This window comes from Crocodylus siamensis, chromosome 3 (genome assembly GCF_052110815.1).
Source record: "Crocodylus siamensis isolate JL-2025a chromosome 3, ASM5211081v1, whole genome shotgun sequence".
NCBI classification, from domain to species: Eukaryota; Metazoa; Chordata; order Crocodylia; family Crocodylidae; genus Crocodylus; species Crocodylus siamensis.
In genome coordinates this window covers 176,038,665-176,058,896 of record NC_143397.1, presented here as the reverse complement: position 1 = coordinate 176,058,896, position 20,232 = coordinate 176,038,665, and the positions used below count along the sequence as shown (strand labels likewise).

At 41.8% G+C, this 20,232-nt stretch overlaps 1 protein-coding gene across 1 annotated transcript; it reads right to left on the bottom strand.

Annotated features, from left to right (window-relative positions):
- Window positions 1-764: 764 nt before the first annotated feature.
- Window positions 765-20,181, bottom strand: LOC149869165 (histamine H3 receptor-like). The gene is made up of 3 exons (XM_090039838.1): window positions 18,325-20,181; window positions 16,575-16,741; window positions 765-10,221 (listed from the first exon to the last, which is right to left on the bottom strand). The coding sequence occupies exons 1-3, from the start codon at window positions 18,542-18,544 to the stop codon at window positions 9,430-9,432; spliced, it is 1,179 nt and encodes a 392-aa protein (XP_089895964.1). The 5' UTR covers window positions 18,545-20,181; the 3' UTR covers window positions 765-9,429.
- Window positions 20,182-20,232: the final 51 nt, after the last annotated feature.

The following is a 20,232-nucleotide window of genomic DNA, read 5'->3' as shown; positions in this document are numbered from 1 at the left end:
GTGTACTCACTAATTTACAGACATACCACCCACCTACACATACACACAGGTGAGTTCCTAAGTTGGGTGTTGTGATGTGTATGTATGTATGTGCCTGGTATACTTGGGATACCTGGGGAAAGGTTAAGGTAAGAAAATAGAAGTGTAGGGAGTTAAAGTTATCAGGACCGGGATTAGAACTGGTAGACTACACGGGCCTCAGCTGAAGAACTGAGGCCCTGGGGTAACTTTAGGTTAATTAATCTTAATTGATTAAAAGACAATGTCAAAGTCTGCAGAACAGGGAAGCAATGCTGGCACAGAGGCTGGGACTGGAGCCAGAGCTATGGGGGGATGAAAAGATAGATGGGGAGACGGAAAATGGGACTAAGGGAAAGTGTGGGTGTTAAAGAGGGGCTCTGGGTGTGGGGAGCCAGAGGATGGCTCCAGGGCAGCTAGAGAAGTTGCAGGGAGTGGGTGGGGGGGAGGATTACAGAAGGTGCAAGGGAAGCTTGAAAACAGAGAGATGGACAGGAGAAAATCACAGGAAAAGCAGCAGGTAGCAGGGCAGCAGGAAAGCAGAGAAAGGTAGCAGAAAGTCACAGGGAAAAGGCAGTAGGAACAGGGGAGGCTGAGAGGTGGCAGAAAAGAGGAGATGGAATTGGGAGGAGATCAGGAAACTAGCAGAGAGGGTGGGGACTGGAGCTGAGAGAGAGAATGAGGCTGGAATTTAAGATAGGGAAGAGACTGGAATTCAGTAAAACATGACCCAACTCAGGGTTGCAAATGACAGTGGTTTTATTGAACAGGGGAGATAGTGACACAATGTCTTATTGGTTCTCTTGTACCCACAAACACACACACACACACAAAATGATAGCAGGGGTTAGAGAGGCTTGGTGCAGGGGCTGAAGTCCATTGAAGTCCAGGAGGAGAGAGAGACAGAGAGAGAGTCCAAATTGTAGGAGGAGGTGTGCAGGTAATATCTACCTATCCAGGCTGGAAAGGGATCCTTGTCTATTAGGTGTTGTCCAGAGGGGGGTCACCTGCAGGGCCTCTGGGTGAATAGGTGGTATGGTGCTGGTCCAGATGGAGAGAGAGCATCCCACTGGGTCCATCTTCACTACCTCTTTTTATAGGGGCAGACCTCGCGTGACCCTAGTGACAGGAGACATGCCCAGACAAGGGTCAGCGCCTGGTGTACTGAGCATGTGTGCTCCATGCAGTGATGTACAGTTTTGGGTATCTGTAATGGTGAGAGTTGCTGGTTCTGCAGGGTCTTTTGTCTTTCAAATGCTGGGTTCTTGTCTCTGTTCCTGGGTGAGATCCATGGTTCCTGGATGAATCAATGCAAGGTGATGGCCCAGTTGAGGCTTGCTACCATTGTATTTCAATCATTCCCAATCACACTCGTTCATTGGGGAATCAATTTACATGGGAGGGATACACGACTCATACAGCTGCAACACAGGGGATGCCCAGGCAGAGGACACAAGATGGAGACTTGACATATAAAATGGAAACTTGACATGACTTTGGTTCACTTACAAACACAGGCCTAAACCATACAAAATCCATATGAAACAATAAAAATCAATACAAAAATGATGATAAAACAATATACAACAGTAAAAATCAATACACACCTAATAATACAATATAAAACAGTGGATATCCAAAACCAAAAACTTGCTACCAAAATAAAAATGTTTAAAGCTTATCCTACATCTTAGCTTACTTATACTTATCTATAGGGAATAGAGAGGGAGAGAAAAAGTCAGAAATGGTGGGGGAAGGGGAGCGAATGCAATAAAAACAAACAAACCCAAAACAAACAAACAAACAAAAGCTGGGGGTTTTGCTACAATCCCTCCTGGAAGAACAGTAGGATTGCACCTTCTTTGGCCAGCAACTTTGTTCCTGAAACTGAAAAACTTTTCCTTCTCCCCAGTGGATGGAATACACATTTCTTAACAGCATTCCTAGCCCACTAGCAACATGAGTAGAAATCTGAGACCACAAAGGTAATCTAAGACATTAAAGAGAGGTCTGCAGCTGATCCCAGGAGCTGAAAATCTCTCCCAAATGGTACACATGCTAAGAACATAACTTCGAGGTAAATTTAAAATTTAAATAATCCTTAAAATGCTGCTTTATTTTGTGCATATTTAAAGCAACATCCTCTGCTCCAAGAAGAAAAGACTTGTTTCTTTTAGGTGTAGTCATTACATTCAAACATAGCAGTACAATACTGTTGTTTAAAATGAACAGCTATATGTACCAATTCCATTCTATAATAGCAGTTATATGGTGCATGTCTCAGGGTCACTCTACTCATCAGGCCCAAAAGAAAAAAGGGCCTTGTTACATGGTAAATTTAGGTGGCTTCTGGATTTCTTAGCCCCTGGATTAGCTGCATGTTAACACCTTTAAGTGATGTAAAGCACTTGTTATTCAGCCTAAAGTTACACCACTCCAGGGCAAGGTTTTCTCTAATGCATCTAATTTTGCTCCTGTTCCGTTAAGGTGTGGCCACTCCCCTCAGTTCAGCTATTCCACTGATGTTAAAGTGCTCTAGCCCCCTAGGATGAGTGGGGATGCTGGGGTTCAGTGGAGCTGGGCACAGTGCTTCAACCCCTGGAGACAGTGGGCAGAGCAAGTGCTGCAGCCCAGAGTAGCAAGCAGCTGTGGCACCTCCTGCCACCACATGAATCAGCTCACTGCTCCTACCAATGGTGGAAGAGGAATGGGGGGGAAACAAGTTCCAGAGGAAAAAAAGGATCAGGTCCCCTTGGAGCTCAGGTGGTGGTATGAACAACATGTGCCCCCGATGGCTGGACAGCAACAGCATGGCGGCAGTAAGAGCAGAGCTCCTGCAGACACCACCAGCTCTGTCAGTGGGAAGGGGAGGCAGGGGTGAGTGCCAACCAGGGGTCAGTGACCACCCGCAGATGCTGCTGGCAACTGAATGGGGTGGCAAGTGGCGACCACCCACAGGTGTCACCGACACTGTTGTAGGGGTGCACCGCCACGCTCAGGGGGTGCACATGCACCTGCATGCCCACTCACGTGTCACCCCTGGCTGGCAACCAGCATCCTGGGTAGGGGTGGCAGAGGGAGGTATGCTCCAGAATAAAAAGGGATTTCATGCAGCAAGCCAGTCTGACTGACTACACGAGGCACAATAGTTGCTGGGTGCTCCAGGGCTGTGGTCCTTGCTTTGTCCAGCTGGAGTAATGAGCTGGTCCTGCCCCTAGCATATTTATTGACATTGGCTGTTTATTACAATCAAGGTAAGAATTTAAACATGTCTGTAGAATCAAAGGGCCAAACCATTGTCACCCAGAGCAAACTTTTTCATTCTCTGACTACCTCAATTCTGCTTCCTCCTCTTCTACAACAGACTAAAAACACCCAGAAAAGGTGAAGACACAGTAGCTGACAGCAATGTCTTGATGTGCACTAAGAAACATTTAACATTGGCTCTTTTCCGTGTTCACCAAGCCTCTAGTGGCAAGTCACAGTTGTGCAGGTGAAGGACAGTCAGACAGTTTTTCATGCCTTAAAGCATGACTGCTCCACTAAGCCAATTAACATTTTGGGGGCTTACAAGGTAAGGTGTAAAGAGTCCCTAGGGCTCACGATCATCAGCCTCAGGCCTCTGAATAGCAGATGAGGTTACACCATAATCATCCAGAAATTAACTTCTGATCTTATCGTTCAATCTTAATGCTTATCTAAAAATATTACACACCCGCGTAATCATCAGATCAACAAGGTTTTTATGCTCTTAAATATGCAAAGACACACAGGACTGTAATGTAGAATACTGCCTGGCTCAACTAAGTCAGAAGGTAATTTAATACAATAGACAAGGACACTTGCAACATATACAGAATATATTCTCTTTCTGATACATTTCTAAAACCTAACAGGTTGCTAAAGTGCTGAACAATTTCCACCACATTATTTTTCCACATACTTTTAGGGAGTTTCAGCACTACATTGAGAATGCAACTCAGTTTTGTAAGATTTCCTGATTCCAGAAGTGAGAGGCATGACCTAAAAAAAATTCAAACTGTAAAAAAGAGTCACCAAGAACTGCATGCAGGGTTTTCAAGTCCGTATTTTAAAATACTCTGTCCATGCTTCTTCTTCTGGCTGATCCTTTTCTACTGAGATCAGAAAAGCTAGCTTGAAAAACAGCTCTGGCTTTCATTCTATACAGAAGAATGTCTTTGTTTTTAGGATTGTGCCCATCGTTTTTCTCTGAAATTATTTTTCAACTTCAAATGTGCAGCAGCAGCATTTTTTTCCATCCTCCCCACACACATAATTGGCACCTGGGGCAGCTGCCCCAGTCACCCTACCCTAGTTATGCTACAAATTTTGCATTAAGAAATGTGTCAAGAAACAATTAAAAAAAGTAATATTTCTGTCAAGAAAACTACAAAAAAATATTTTTTTGTAAAACTGCTATAATCTTTGACCAGTCAAAAAACATGTAGTCAATTGACCAGCTTGCTAACCCTATTTTGAACTGTTAAAAATTATTTTACTCATTTAAGAGGAAAGGATTTCTGTGAGTGATATCTTTTGTTGGATCAACTGCATGGTTGAGATAAGCTATTGAATGCAGTGCTTTTGACTTGCAGTTGGTTAAGATATTACCCACAAAAATCCTTGTTTCTCACACATTTCCTAGACCATCATGCCTACAACATCATTCCCACATTCTTTTTACTCTTTGTTATTTTGAGTTTGGGACAGGATATTTTTTAATAAGGAGGCAAAACAAATCCCATGTTCATTCTTACCTACCAGCCTATGCACAAGATTCCTGGTTTTGATGGTTCACAGACAACTCATAATGCCCAAGATCACATAAGAAATGTTGCTTCTCTTCTCTCCATCATATCTACCACAAATTTACTCCGCAAAGCCACTGCAAACAGAAAGTAGGCCTCCCCAGCACAGTTCCCTCTCCAAAAGACCTCCCGCTTTATTCTAGCCCTAGCTGAAGCCTACAGCCTATTTCTCTTTTCTTGTTTAACAAGAAACTTCCAGGCTTTATTCCCCTTCTGCTAACTCTCTCTACAACAAACCCACCTATTCTAACCACACCACTATTCACCCGTCAAACATACTGGCCAGTAAGAGGGAGAGTATCACAGCCTGACTATTAGGCCCTAATGGGGCCTGCTCAACTGACCTTGCAAGGGACCCCGATTCATTTGACCAGACCTTGATCTCCAGTAGCATTGGAGGACTCCAGTGAGTTTGCTCCATTGCTCCTGCAGCCAGTAGGACATTGGCCTTCCTGAAGAGTGAGCAATAAAACTCAAAAAGAAACTCAAATCTTTTTCTCTTGTGGGAATTCCCTCAACTGCCCTACTTCTTTGGCTAAAAGTCTCCTGCTTATTTCTCTCAACTGACAATAAAACAAACAAAAAAAGTGGGAAGTATTAGAAGAAGGTAGCAGTAAGTACCATCCCAATGTACTGAACCAACAATATTGGTCTGTGACTATCTGCTGGTGGTAAAGATTGGGAACTGGACTGTCTCTGCCTATCCAAAATGAAGGGAAATTCTTAATGTTTTGTCCAAATAAAAGCATTATAGGTATTATTTTTACAGCACCCAACATGCTAAGCACTTGGCAGCACAAACAAAAAGACATGCAGTACCTAACTACTACTCTACAAGTCTGTTTAGTACCATACAGCCACTGTCCCAAAGTGTTCCTATGGACATGAGTGCACAAGCTATGAATTAAAATAGGGATGGCTTTACAATGCATCAACTGGTCTGCAATAGTTGCCTGTGTACTTGCTTTTACCCCCAGGTAAGTGAAAACTAAACCTGCTACAACTTGTCCTCGAAGGAAGTGTGATAAACTGCTGTGAGTTTGGCTTTCATTGACTGCAGAGTGAAAGCATGCACACAAGCCACTAACACAGAGCAGGTAACATGTTGGTAAAGCTTTGCCCACCTTTAGCTCATGATAACGTGCTTGTGTGCTGGTACCCTATATTTTAGCTGTTGCCCCACTCCTTACAGCACCTAACTGTGATAGGATTCACAAAATATGCATTCTCTCAGGAGAACTCCAGTACCACAAATCTGACAGTCTGGGGTCAGTTTCTCTAAGTCAATGGTCTCCAAACTTTTTTGATCATGCACCCCTATCAGTAAAAATGTTAGGCATGCACCCCCAATATATGTATATTTATATATACACATCTAAATAGAAGTTCTTCCTGTACCCCAATGGATCATCTCACGCACCCCTTGGTGTACGCACCCCACTTTGGAGACCACTGCTCTAAGTCTCTCCTTTGAATTTGTTCTTGATACACAATGCTTAAGTATTCATGAGGGCAGGGGCTGGATCCTGGGTCTCTCAGATCATGTACAGAGTCCTTGTCTGGCCCCCAAGAAATAAAAAAGACTCACCCCAAAGCAGTTTAGAACCCTGTGGTTGAAGTGCCCAGTTGGGAGCTGGCAGACCTGGATTCAGATTCCTTTTCCAAATGAGACAGAAGAGTGATTTGGATCTGGGAATCCCATATCTTAAGCCTGCGCTCTAACCAGTAGGATATGAGGGGAGGGGGGGAGTAGAGTGTGAGAGAGAGAGAGAGACCTTTTCTTCCTCCATCTTTTTTTTTTTTAAGTTTTGAACCAGCTAAAAGAGAAAGCACAGCTCTTATCTCAGAAGGAAGGAAGCTTCTTTCTTCACCTCATACTTAGATACCTAACTCCCTGAGAGGAAGGAGCTTGAACGGTAGCCTTCTCCTAGCCATTCTTTTGGCTACTTTAGACAGCTCCATGCTTTGCTGACCTCAGTAAATTCTACCCTTAGACACTGTACATGGAGACGAAGTGCTTGACTGGGGATTGTGGATTCCACTAGCTAACAGGCTTTCTAAATGTTAGATATTCCAATGCCTAAATCCATTCAGAAATGCAAAACTCAACAACTCTTGGTTCAGAGATGATACCTTTTACTAGACCAACTAAGAAATTGCAACAACAACAACAAAAATTTGCGAAAAAATTATAGTGTTTTGCATTTCTTTTTGCCTCAGATCAACATGGCTACCAAATACATCCCTAAATCCATTCATGGATTTAACCCATTATAGTCTCTGCCTGGGAGGGATAACAGACTAATATTAGACATAAACATGACAAGTGGAGATAAAAAAAAAAAAAAAAAAAGCAGAAAGGAAGATGAGAAAAAATGAGGGTTACAATATGATCACACAATTTCTCAGTCTTAACATGCAAGAATCCTGCTTCATAAATCATGAAATGCCAGAATTGATTATCAGAACTCTTGTACAATAAAAGCTACAGAATATCACCCACTTCTTCCTGTATTCAGCCTGAAAGCTTGAAATCAACTAAAGCAGTAGTTCTCAATCTTTTTAGAGTCCAGGCACTCTTGGATAGATTTGCAGCACCCTCCGAAAATACCAGCTCTTCGTTTTCATACTTTTTCACTGCATAAAAATAATAGAACAGTTTTTCTGTTGCAGAGAACTCAGGAATACTTTAACTACGGATTTCTATTTGAAATCTGTGTTTTTCTTGGGAATCATGCTAGCAACATACCAGTGCTACCATTGTGTGATGCTGGCAACCAGAATCACCCTTGAGAAGATCTTGCCACCCTGGTTAAGAATCATTGGACTAAAACATACCTTCCATTCTCAATGTGAAGGCCTCAAAGGGAGATTAACTCTTTAGTGCCCTGTACCTGCACCACAGAAAAGTAATTTTACACCACAATCAAGTCACTCATTCTTCTTTTTGATAAACTAAACATGTTGAGCTCTTCGCATTTTCAAAAGCATTGCTTACCAACATTTGTTTGCCCCTAATGCCAAAGCAAAAATATTTCTTTGTGCAGGGAAGTAACTTTTTTCAATTTAAAAAAAATCTTGAAATGAATCAGAGCTAATCTTCGTGAAAAACTGATAAATGTGTCAGTTAAAGAAGACAGCTGGTTATAATACATGCATATGTTTTATTCTTTACTATGCTTTAGATCAGTGGTTTCCAGCCATTTTGGACCAGAAGACTACTGTCAACTCTTAAAATTAGGTATAGGCCACTATGCATTCTCATCTTCAAATTTTAATAGAAAAGGGAAAGTCCAGAGAAATCTGCACACCACTTAGCAGGACCTTCTGGTCCACCAGTCTGGTGGTCTGCTTTAAATATTTCCAGCAACTCTAGTAAATATCTATATAATATTGGATAGGTACAAGGCTTCATATCATAATGCTCTTAATAGGGATATCCCAACGGACAATCAACATGCATTACTAAATGCAAACTCTAAGTTGACAGCAGGAGCGGCAGCAGCAGCAGCAGCTGCTAGGCAGCAGCAATCCTTTCATTCAAGAATGACAGCCTGCTCAATGGCGTCCAAGGCCTCTTGATAGCCTGGTGAATCTGCAAGGTTGTCCTTAATTGGGTGCTGTGGAATGGCTTTGGTGGTCTTATCTTTGACGTTAGAAGATCAGTTCAGAACCTCCTGAACATGTTCTTTCCACTGTGCATGGATGGTGGAGCTCTCTTTATATAGTGTTGTTCCATCCCCAGAACTCACAGGAAAGTCCCTTTGTGTGCTTGGCCCATAGACAGCTTTGGTTGCACTGAGGAAACTACACATACTGTAGCTGTCTGCAAACTTTTGTAGCTCTTTTGCTTTGTCCTCCCACCATTTATTCATTTGCTCTCAGATTTTACTCTGGGTATCAGCTTTAATGTGACAGCAGGTGTCTTGCTTCTGTTTGGAGCTGATGTTATTCTGCCAAACTGTGAAAGTGGAAAGCAGAAAAAAGAGGCTTTTTCTGTTAATGAGAGCTTAAATTTCCTTATTACTCTGATCAAACCAGTCCTGAAGTTTCTTTGTGGAAAAGCCTAGAAGCTTGAAGAGCCTTTTAAAAAGATTATGTAATAATGTTATAATAATACATGGCATAACTTTGCACTACATAAAAATGTACAAAATAACATGGAAATACACTGTATTCCACATCTGATGTTTGCTTCTTGCTTTCATACTGATTTACCAACCTCTATTTGATTGTCAGTATAAAAGGAAGAACCTACATTGAATTAAAAGGAGTTATGTCTGATCACTGATAAATTTAGTACCAGATCTCTGAAATTCATAACTGAAACCACTAACATTTTGGAAACTGCATGAGTCCAAGAAATTTATGATCATTCTGACCTACTACAAGTAATTTTCATTGTGTAGGAAGTACATTGTAATTGGTGTCCTGAAAATTACTGAACTTGTGGCAAATTCACACATTTATCATATTAACTAATGCCCTCAATAAAAATATGGATCTACAGTATTACCGGAGATAATGCAAGTTTAACTAACATCAAACAGGGGAGCTTCTATGAATCTTTTAGTTTTGCTTCTTAAAAAGAAACTGATTGCCGTGGCGATGATACTGCACTCTTGTAGGGGCACAATATTTTTCTGAAAGCATTCCGAAACTTAATATGACAGAGAGGATAGAGAAAAGGATTCACAGAAGAATTGAGCCACAAAAACCAAAATGAAATTTCATACAAGTATTTGCTGATGCAATTTCCATTGCAGGTTGCAGAAATAATCATGAGCAATGAATATGGTGCCCAGCAAAGGACAAAGATACAAACAATTATGGCAAGTGACTTTGCAATTTTTTTGTCTCTTTGCAGTTTGGAGCCAGTCTTCACTTTGAAAGTTCCCATAGAATCAGTTTCAGAGGGACGGGAAAGTAAGTGTGATGGTTTTGGTCTGTCAGACGTCGGCAAGTGCCTCTGTGACCCTGAAGTAGAACAACTCTTCTCTGTTTCAGAATCAGAAAAAGATGCGTCTTCCTTCAACAAGCAACAAAGCCACCATACTTGGCTCTTGCTCTTTGGAGACTCAGAAAGCTCTTGGGGAATTTTTCTCAGGCGATTTTGGATGCTGTGGAAGATTTGTATATTGAAGTAGGCCACTAAAATTAAAGGTATGAAGAACTCAAAGGTTGAAGTGCCCAAAAGAAGATGCCAGTTGTAAATGAATTCAGCATAACATTCGTCATCAGGTACAATGCTGCAGCCAACCACATATTCCCAAATGATAATTGCTGGGCCATAGAGTAAGAATGCAAACACCCAGATTGCCACCATCATTGCACTAGCTTTTGACGTCATTCCTGGGTTAGTTCTGTAAGACACCTAAAAGCAGAATGAAAAGTCCACCTTGAGAGATCTTTTAGAAACCAGCGTAAGTATTTTGTAAAGCAACTTCTGGAACCCTAAGACAAAATGTGTACTTTAAGTCTCTTGTTGTCCAGAACACTCATGCTTCTATAAAGCCAGGGAAATTTTTATTAATGTATTTACTCCAATATGAGATGAGGGTTTTCCCCCCAGTCAGCATGGAGGAAAAAGCCTTTCATTTTACATTCATATACAAGGAAACCTCACATTTTTACTTCCTCTTCACTCCCATAGCTGAGCTGTACCTTTCTATCCAAATTTCAAGAATTCCTGTTTCCCCACCAGCCTTAAATGCCTGGCAAACATCACCAAATTGGACCCCAAGCAGTTTTCCCCAGACTCTCTCTGTTGCCCCATCTCTCAGTCTGTCACATATCATTAGTGTGGCCTTATCCTCCATGAGGTGAAGCCAGACCAGCTTGCCCTATGCCTCATCTGTATATAAATTTTTGAAGGGTCCCAAGACTCATGACAAAAAACACATGGTTCCAGTCAGGCAGGGGGTGGAGGGAAAACTAGCACATGGATCTTTTGTGGAGCACACATGCATACTGAGCAGTGTTGAGCTGTGGGGTCACCGTGGCTTGAAATGCTGTTGACTCTTCTGGGACAAAGCCCAAAAAACTATATGGTACATCATGAGCCTTTTTGACTTTGGACAACTATCAGACATAATGGAGATACCCTTCTTCCTGGCCTTGAATAGCCTGGTGTAGTTAAAAAGTGAAGTTGCTTGCACTGTGGGCAGGTTGACCACTGAGACAATCCACAAATGCCTCCAAATACAAGGATCATGACTGCGCAATTTATAGTGATGGGGGACTGCTCTTGGGCTTTCCTTCTAGCTTGTTCCTTTGGCCTTTTGGCTAGGGCAGGGGTGGGCAATTATTTCAGGTGAAGGGCTGCTTAATGAGTTTTTGCAAGCTGTCGAGGGCCACAAGGGTAGCCCACTCCTTGACAGGTGCCCCGCCCCTCTGGTTACCATCTTGGGACCAGAAGTCCCACCTCCTAACACCTGACCTTTGCCAATGGAAGTCCCTCCCCTCGCCCCCCAAAGTACTCCTTTAGGGACAGCAGTACCCATTTTAGAACTGGAAAAAAAACAAATATACTAAAAATCAAACACCGACAATAGCATATTTTAATTTTATTTCTAAAAATATTTTTGTCCTGATTTGTGTGAGTTTATGTGGTGTATATAGAGGTGACTGCATAATAGCTCAAAATAAGGTCTTACTCTTGTATATTGTAGGGGAGCAGGGTATGAAGGGTTGTTTATGGGGCTTGCAGGGGCTGTGGGTGTGTGCATATGTGGATGTGTGTGTATGTGGGGTGTGGGGGAGGCTGTGGGGATGTGTGGATGGGTGGGTATGGGGGGGTTGTGGAGGGGGAGGGGTATGGAGTGTGCCTGGGAGGGGTGTAGGGGTGTGTGTGGTGGGGTGTGTGCACATAGCAGTGAGCAGGACTCCTGCCAAAGGCATGCACACAGATGCGTACGGGGCCAGGTGGCAGGTGGCTCCTTCAGGGTGCCACCGCCACTGTCCCCAGCCCCATGGTACCAGCAGGGACCCACACCACACAGCCCCAACCTGGTGCCCTCTGCACCTACTTCAGGCTTGCCCATCCAGGCTGAGCAGCAGCAGTGTGGCATAGAAGCTGTTGCTCAGCATGGAGGGAATGTGACCCCTCCCGCTGCCAGCAGTTTCCTGCTGCAGCTGCCTGAAGCCCACACCAGGCTGCCCTGCAGCTGCTCTGTGCTGCCACTGCTGCCCTGCTGAGCAGCCCGGAGCAGTAACAGTGCAAAGCAGCTGCCAGGCAGCCCACCACAGGCTCCATGGGCAGCTGCAGCATGGAACTGCCAGCAGCAGAAGGGACCATTTCCCCCCCACACTGAGCAATATCTTCTGTGACATTGCTGCTGCTCAGCCTGGACAGGCAAGCCCAGAGCAGGTGGGGCACACGAGGTTGGGGCTGTGTGGTGCAGGTCCCCACTGGTACCACAGGTCTGGGGCTAGCAGCAGTGGCAGTCAGGAGCTGCCTGCCCCCTGGGCTGCCTAGAAAGATAGTCCAGCTGCAGAGCCACCCCAGCCTGCTGCATTCCCAGGGGGCAGCAGAATGCACCACAGCTGGACTGTGCCTGGGTCAGGGGACCAAAGGACCCTCTGTGGTCCAGACAAAGAACAACCATAGTCCAGATCCGGCCTGCAAACCATATTTCGCCCACCACAAGACTAGAGGCAAACGAGATTAGGGGACATCTGAATTCCAAGGCCTCTGGGCTTGGGGTCTACATGTAGGATACTTGCCACGGATTTGAAAGTGTCTGAAGCCCCAGGCTGAAGAGTCTGGTATGGAGGATTCTTTGCCAATGGCAGCACCACAGTCTTGAACAATTCAGCTCTGTTCAGCCAACAGAATTAGGAATCAATTTGGCTGATTTGGCTCAAGACACAAAATTTCAAAAAATCATGTACTAAATATAAGTAGGTGCCAAAGTGCTGCTCAAATGTATGTTTATGGAGTACCTGTTCTAAAACTTGTGGCAGTTCCAAAAAAAGTAAAATGCACCAGTTCTGGAAGAGCTAAGTTTATAGGTACCCTGAATAAATGGCCTACTTGCAAAGTCAGTGTTTTCAAATCTGCCCCTAACTTCCATGTGCTCAGGGAAAGTAAAGTCTGACAGGAAAAAGTGAAGGGAAGAAGCTACAGGGGCAAACATTGGGGAAGAAGATGGCAAAAGGGCCACCTGACCTTCCAGTTTTATTTTCCCTGCTGTAGCACTGGGAGGGGGACAAATTCAAGACAAGCTCCCAATAATTAGATTCTATATCTAGAAAAATATGACAAATTTATATATTTTTTCTAGATAGAATTTAAGTGTTGGTAGGGTCATCTTATAATCAGGATCATCTTATATTCAAGTAAATACAGTGGTTTTGGCCTCAAGTGCCCTGGACTGCTTAAAAATCCTTGACATCTGTGGGGAATAAACCACGCACCTCAGGTTAATAAATAACAGGAAATGCTTCATTTCATCACCTCCATGCTAAGGAAATGACAAGGAGTTAACTTCTAATACATGGCAATATTTCATCTCAGAAGTGAACTGCAAATTACAGAGGTTTCTTATGCTATGGTAGACACAACAGTAAAAATACTGTATCTTAGAGTACCATGATATCTTTCAATCTCTAGGTAGTGTCTAAATTTAAATACAGTTGCTGCTGCCACTAGAAAATGTAATCCAGGTGGATATGCATCACCATCATCTCTCCTATGCAAAAATAATACAGTTCAATCTTGTAAAAATATAATTTAAATATTCTCTTCAAGTGTCCACTCAGCTAATATCTGATATGGAATTTAATGTCTTCCTAACTTTATTCATATTTTCAGTATCCTGCAGCATAATCAAACAAGTACCTTGTAAGGCCATCAAAGTGGCAGTCAAGTCTTTAGCAATAATGCAGCCCAGGCTTCTTTAGTTGAGCCACTGTATACATAGCTGCATAATTAGATTATCTTTTTTTTTAAAAAACTGGGCCCCCTGCTCTGTTGATGTAAAGGATGAACAGCACTCACTGAATAAGTAACTATTCAATAGTTTGTGTTCTTGTCATTGTTCAATGTGTGTCCCCTGCCTTAGTAGTGTGCACTCTTCAAACCTCCCTGCCTTTTCTATAGGGGTGTGGGTTGTAGCCATCTTACTCCAAGGACATAGGCAGACAAGGTTCTTTGGGTAAATCTGATACATTTTATTAGACCAACTAAATAGCTGGAATTTTTTTTCTTAACAAGCTTTCAGGTTTAAAAACCCTACGTTAGGCTGAAGAAGCATCCAGGAAGAGCACACAACTGCAGATGCTTCCTCAACCTGACATAGGGTTTTTAAACCCGAAAGCTTACTACGAAAAATGTTTCCACCTATTTAGTTGGTCTAATAGATATCAGATTTACCCAAAGAACCTTGTTTGCCTCTTCTATAGCATTCAGCATTGTGACATGCAAGTACTTCACAAGCAGTAATAAATTCATCTCCACAGCATCCTATGAAGTGAGGAAGTTTTATCATCCCCATTTTACAGATGGAGAACTGAGACACAGAAGCAGTGTCAGAGGTGTACAGGAATTTTGGATCCCTGATTTTTCCATGTATTTAGCATGTTATAAAACTGCATGCGTTCAGAACAGAACTCTTGGTCTTAGCTGCAGTTAGGATCATTCAGCACATCATTTGAAACCTTAGCTGTCACGGTCTGGACACATACAATGAGAAAAACAGTTAAGGCCATCTGTGAAAAGTTTCATACAAAGCAACTTGCCCAGAAACACATAAGAGTTATCCAGCAGATGTAAGTCTACAACTAAATTGTACAGGGCACTTCAACTGCCTTAATCATGAGATCAGACCTCCTCTTCCTACAGCTCCCACCTCACCACCTATGTTCTTTCCAACTTCTGACTTAAAGGCAGGCATTCTAAAGATAACAAATCTCCTTTGCCATAGTACCCTAAATACCATCCGCTGTCGGTGCTGCACAAGGCAGAGGCCCTGTGGAAAAATAGCATGTGATTATGTAATTACAGACTCTATCATTATGCCTATTTCCAAGGTGCTTAAGTGAAGTTACACAGGCAGTCTTTAATTTGGCTTTTCCTAAATTTGGAGTGTTTAACTTTGAAATCTTGTTTCTTATATCTAGCAATGTTGTATTCAATTCCCTAGGTCTTTTGAAAAAGAAAGCTTATAAAACCCCAGAAACTCATCACAATATCATATTGACAGCCATAAGGGTTATCAACAGGGTCAGCCCTACTGAAGTCTACCGCACAGACATATAGGGTAGGAGCTAACAGAGATATAAACTGGGCATTTTAGTGGGTTGCCTCTAATCCAGTATGCCAACCACTAACAGAAGGTAACACATATTTTGCCGCTAATCTTCACAAATATAAATAGGGATCTACCCTATTTGTAATTTCGTGCTTTTCACAAAAACTGTGAAAAGAAAGAGTTTCTGTGAACCCTGCAAAAATAATCAAACAAGTTTCTGTGAACCCTGCAAAAATAATCAAACAAGGTGATCTTGACAATTTTGGCAAGGAATCTCCGGGAGGGGGGAACAAAACCAAACACTTATTAAAAATGAAATGCTGGCTCACTCTCCAGTGGTCCTCAGGGTTGCTGTGGCCCAGGCTCACAGTCAGCTGGGGGTGTGGGGCGGGGAACTGCCAGCATGAAAGCAAGCAGCAAAGATGCAGGCTACCTCCCACTACTGTTTGACCAAGAGGACTGCCCATCACATGGCCCTACTCCCCACCCGCCCCCAATCAGCAGCAAAAGTATGGGGCATATGATGGACCACCTCTTGGCCAATCAGTGGTGAGGGGCAGGGCTGTCAGCTAATGAGTGGCAGGGGAGGCCACCATGAAAAACCCATGAAAATGGTGCCATGGGCTGTTTGTGGTCCATGATTTTGCTTTCGTCTCAGAACAATTTAGGTAGATCCCTAGATATATACCAAAAACAAAGGAAGAGCGAGAGTCTGGGATCTTAGATTCTCTTCCAGGTTCAGAGAAAAGTAAATGCTGCTGGTTATAGACTCTCATATCCATTGTCCACCAGTCTGTTTTTTTATGGAGTGGATCATAGAATCATAGAAAATTAGGGTTGGAAGGGACCTCAGGAGGTCATCTAGTCCAATCTCCTGCTCAAAACAGGATCATCCCAGCATGCTACTTGCTCTCCTTCAGTTCCCTGTCCCAGACTCAGTTGTTCCTTGCAACCCCCACCTTGTAGTCATCTCTGAGTCCCAATTTCCTCCCTTCTCTCCATTCAGCTCCTTGTCTTGGTCTCCTCTACCACACCTCAGCAACCCTTCACAGGCCCAGTATCCACCCCACATCCCACTTCCAATTCGTCCTATTCAACTCTACCACATTATTCCTGTGCTTCCTCAGCCCTTCATCCCAACACCACTCTGCACTCCTTTTCACTACTTGGGAACTTTGGAAAAATATTCTCCCTGCTCCTCAGTCCTGTGCCACAGCAGCCAGAAAACTGCTCAAAAAGCCCTGTTCCAAGCACAGCCCAACTGGCCCTGCACTACTTACCCAGCCTGCAGGACTGGAAGGTTACGTTTCACCAACCTAAAGCAAATCTTTTATATTTTCTTATCCTTCTTAGTAAAGTGCTTTCAAATCTATGGATGAAATGGTTAATACTTAGCTGTTGACCATTACGGCTACACAAAGCTATATATAAACCTCAGTAGTCACACAAGGCTAACTAGGAATCTTATACTTACAGCTTTAGTAACTGACAGAAACCGATCATAGCTTATCAGGACAATGTTAAATACCGAAGCTGTGCACATTAGATAATCAACAACAAGCCAGAGTTTGCAGAGGCCTCTTCCAAATGGCCACTTGCTTGTCAGGATATACGGGATATATAGAGGGATGCAGAACGCACCTGTGGGAGGAAATAACAAGAACTTAATCCAGAGATTATCATCAGGATTGCATCTGGTGCAAATGTGAGCACAAGACAACATGGTAAGAAATCAAAACAATGTTAATAGAAACCAATAGAACTGTAGAGGCTGAAGTTCTTGTATTCTCATGAAATCCAAAGGGATTCCTGGGCACTAGGTTTTAGCATGGGTTTTTATGCACGGTTCATTTTCTTGCCAACACACCATAGTGCTGACTTTTAGTACAATAGTCCAGACTTGTATCACAACTTAAAGGAGTAGCTGAGATATCTTTAGCCACATTTTTAAAATCCTCAATCTGTGCTAAATGACTGGAGTCATCACCCTTTAAATGCGTGTGACAACAGCATCTACTACAACTCCAGAAGTACTAATTGTAGAAGCACATTGCAACTTCAATATCCATGTAAACATTTTTCAACAATTTTCTTAACCATACCAGTAACAGATTAAGCGATCATATAGTGTATTAAGCATATTCAGGCCACTTTTCCCACTGATCTTAATCCTAACTTGGTAAAAAGATAGAATACATTGGTTAAATGCACTGAAGCACCGTCGTTCCCCAGCCAGCTAGGGCAGCATCTACACGTGTGCTACTTCACGCAAAAAAAACTCCACACAAGGTAGCATTTGTATTTACAAGTACTTTGCTACTAATGGAGTTTATCAGCTTTGTGTGCCCTAACAGAGATGCACATATAGATGCCAAGATGTTTACTGTGCAGTTAATTAGTCAACTGTGCAGTACATGCCTATGTAGATGTACCCACTGTGAAATATTTAGGAGCAACATACTGCTGTTGGAATGCTTAGTATGCTCTTTTCCTTATCTTTGAAATCTCTTACATTTGCCATCATTCCCTGGAGTCCATCAGAAATAAAGCATCTGTGGCCAGAAGGTTGCTCATGACCACTGTGAGGCCTTAAAAAAATCCTTTGCTCAGAGAAGGAAAGACTAGTTCACTTGTTTACTACTACTAGCTCATTACCACTCTTGTATCAGTTCTGTTCTATGATAACCGCATTATCCCATGCCATCTTAGGGGTTGTTATACTTAGACTCAAGATCATCAGCCATAAATGCCTCGGAAATAGTAGCTGAGGTTATGCTTTAATCATCCAGAAATTCACTGGTGATCTTATGTTAATGCTTATTTAGAAGCATTACATACTCGCACCAAATGATTAGACCACACAAGTAATTAATTTTCTATTCTTCACAGAAGCCCATATGAGAAGACACTGGCACACAGAATGCTTGAAAACACTGACTGGTTACAGCTAGTTGGCTTACTAGTTTAACTGTCAGCCTATAGTTCAATAAATAGATAAAAGACATTTGCAACATATACATGATCTACTAGCAAATGCATACTCTGTTCAGTCTGACAATATAAGGGGAAGAATTTTAAAGGTAAATAAAACTCAATCACGACATGTAACAAGCCAGATCTTCAATATTCATGTAAAAAGAAAAAAAAGTCAGCAATATAAATCTTACCTTGTCTCAAAAATACTGTTAAAAGAAAGATTACATTCCTTCATAGTAACAACTTACCTACTATAAAGTCAGAAATTGCAAGATTAAGAAAGAAATAATTACTCCGATGTCTCAGATTTTTGTCCACAACAAAAGCCAGGATGACCAAGGCATTTCCAAGGGCTGTAATAAGGATTACTATCACCATAAGAATACCTAGTAATGCCAAAGTCCCCACTGAAAAAGTTGGTTCTGAATTTGTGGCTGAAGACAGACTTCTGTTACATGTTGCAGACATATCTACAGCTTTATAGCACTGTTATATTCTGGATCCTGTTCAGTTCACTTCATGAAGAAAATCAAATCCAGTGAATGTATCCAGTTAAGCTGATGTAAATAAATAAAGTTAGTAAAATAGGTTGGCAAGAAGATATAGAAATATATTTAAAAAATTTAAAAAAAAAAAACAAAAACACACCAACTGTGAGATTCTGTTCCTTACTAAGCCTGAATTTTGTAAGACTTCCTGGTTATAAAAACCAAGAGTTATATAGCTGAAATGTTCCAAAAACTGAAACTAAAGGAAAGCCACTCTTTACAGTACAAGCAGGTTTTAAGTACAAAATTTAAATGCAAGTACAGTGTTTCTCCTACAGGCTACTCTTTATCAATTGAGATCAGGAAGTCAAGTTAAAAAAAACAAATTCCTGCTTTCTCTTTCAAAACATTGTACATGTTCACATTAGGTGCGTGTCATATTTTCTTTAGAATTTGTTTCTTGTTTTCATGTTTTGTACAGATACTTCTGCTGAAGAAACAAATAGGTTTTATTTCCAATATTCTCAATATTCATCTGACTGCAATTAATAATGTTTTTTTTCTATTACAGTTGGGTTGAAGTCCACTGTGCTTGGTTCTGTAAAAATCATACAATACAACATAATCCATAACTCCAAGATCAATATTTTTAGATGATCCTGTTTACACAGTATCTGGAATTCAAAGCTTGTAGGCTACAATGATACCAAGACTGATACTAATCAATAAATCAATGAAATAGTTGCAAACCTGTCACTGACCTCAATCATCCAATGAATAAAAAGATAATTTCCTAGAAAGGGGCCATATCTTGCCCCATTAAAATAAGTGGATGTTGACTATTGACTTCTGTGGGATTAGGATCTCGTCTCAGCATTGGTGACAGAAATAGAATGACATTTGCATGGATATGTTAGATTCGTACTTGTAATTCATCCATTTATTAGAGGTAGAAGACATTAACACCTCTGACAATCCAGTCACCTTTATCCCAGGACCTGAATGGATTTGGGTGTCCAATTTTAAACATGTTTGTAAAATGCTGGCCTCAATTTCTGTACCCTGTTGTGAGGAATAATTCCTTAATGTTTGCAAAATGGTTTGAGAGTACTTTGATTTAGGGCACTGTAAAAATGCAACAGCATGATTTTTCCAAATATCTGCATACATCAAATTTTAAAATATGTTTTTAAAAATTCACTTCTGCCTTAAGTTTTGTTATCTACTTACAGATATTTGCAAGTGTTGTAGTAACCACAGTTGTAGGCAACAACTACCAAGCAATTCTGCAAACTGCTTTCTGCCATCAATACCGAAACTAATCTAAACAAAATTAGCACCAACTTCAATGAAGGATTTTCCACGTAAGGCATACTTTTCTACCTGCAGTATGAGAAACGACAAGTCATACAGTGGACTACCCAATGATTTTTCCAGTTGGTAAAGCTCAAAAACAATTTGAGAGCTAACTGCTTTATCACCAAAACACACAGACACAACAGCCTGTGAGAAGCTGAAAGGGAATTATTTAGGCTATGTTTTTGTCAGAAGTTCAAGTCTTGCAATGGGATCAATGGAATTCCATGTTAATCAGTTTCACCAGAGGGGAATATGGAATTTGAGTAACTCCAATATTGCTAGAGAAAAAACTGGGGCTGGGCATAACTA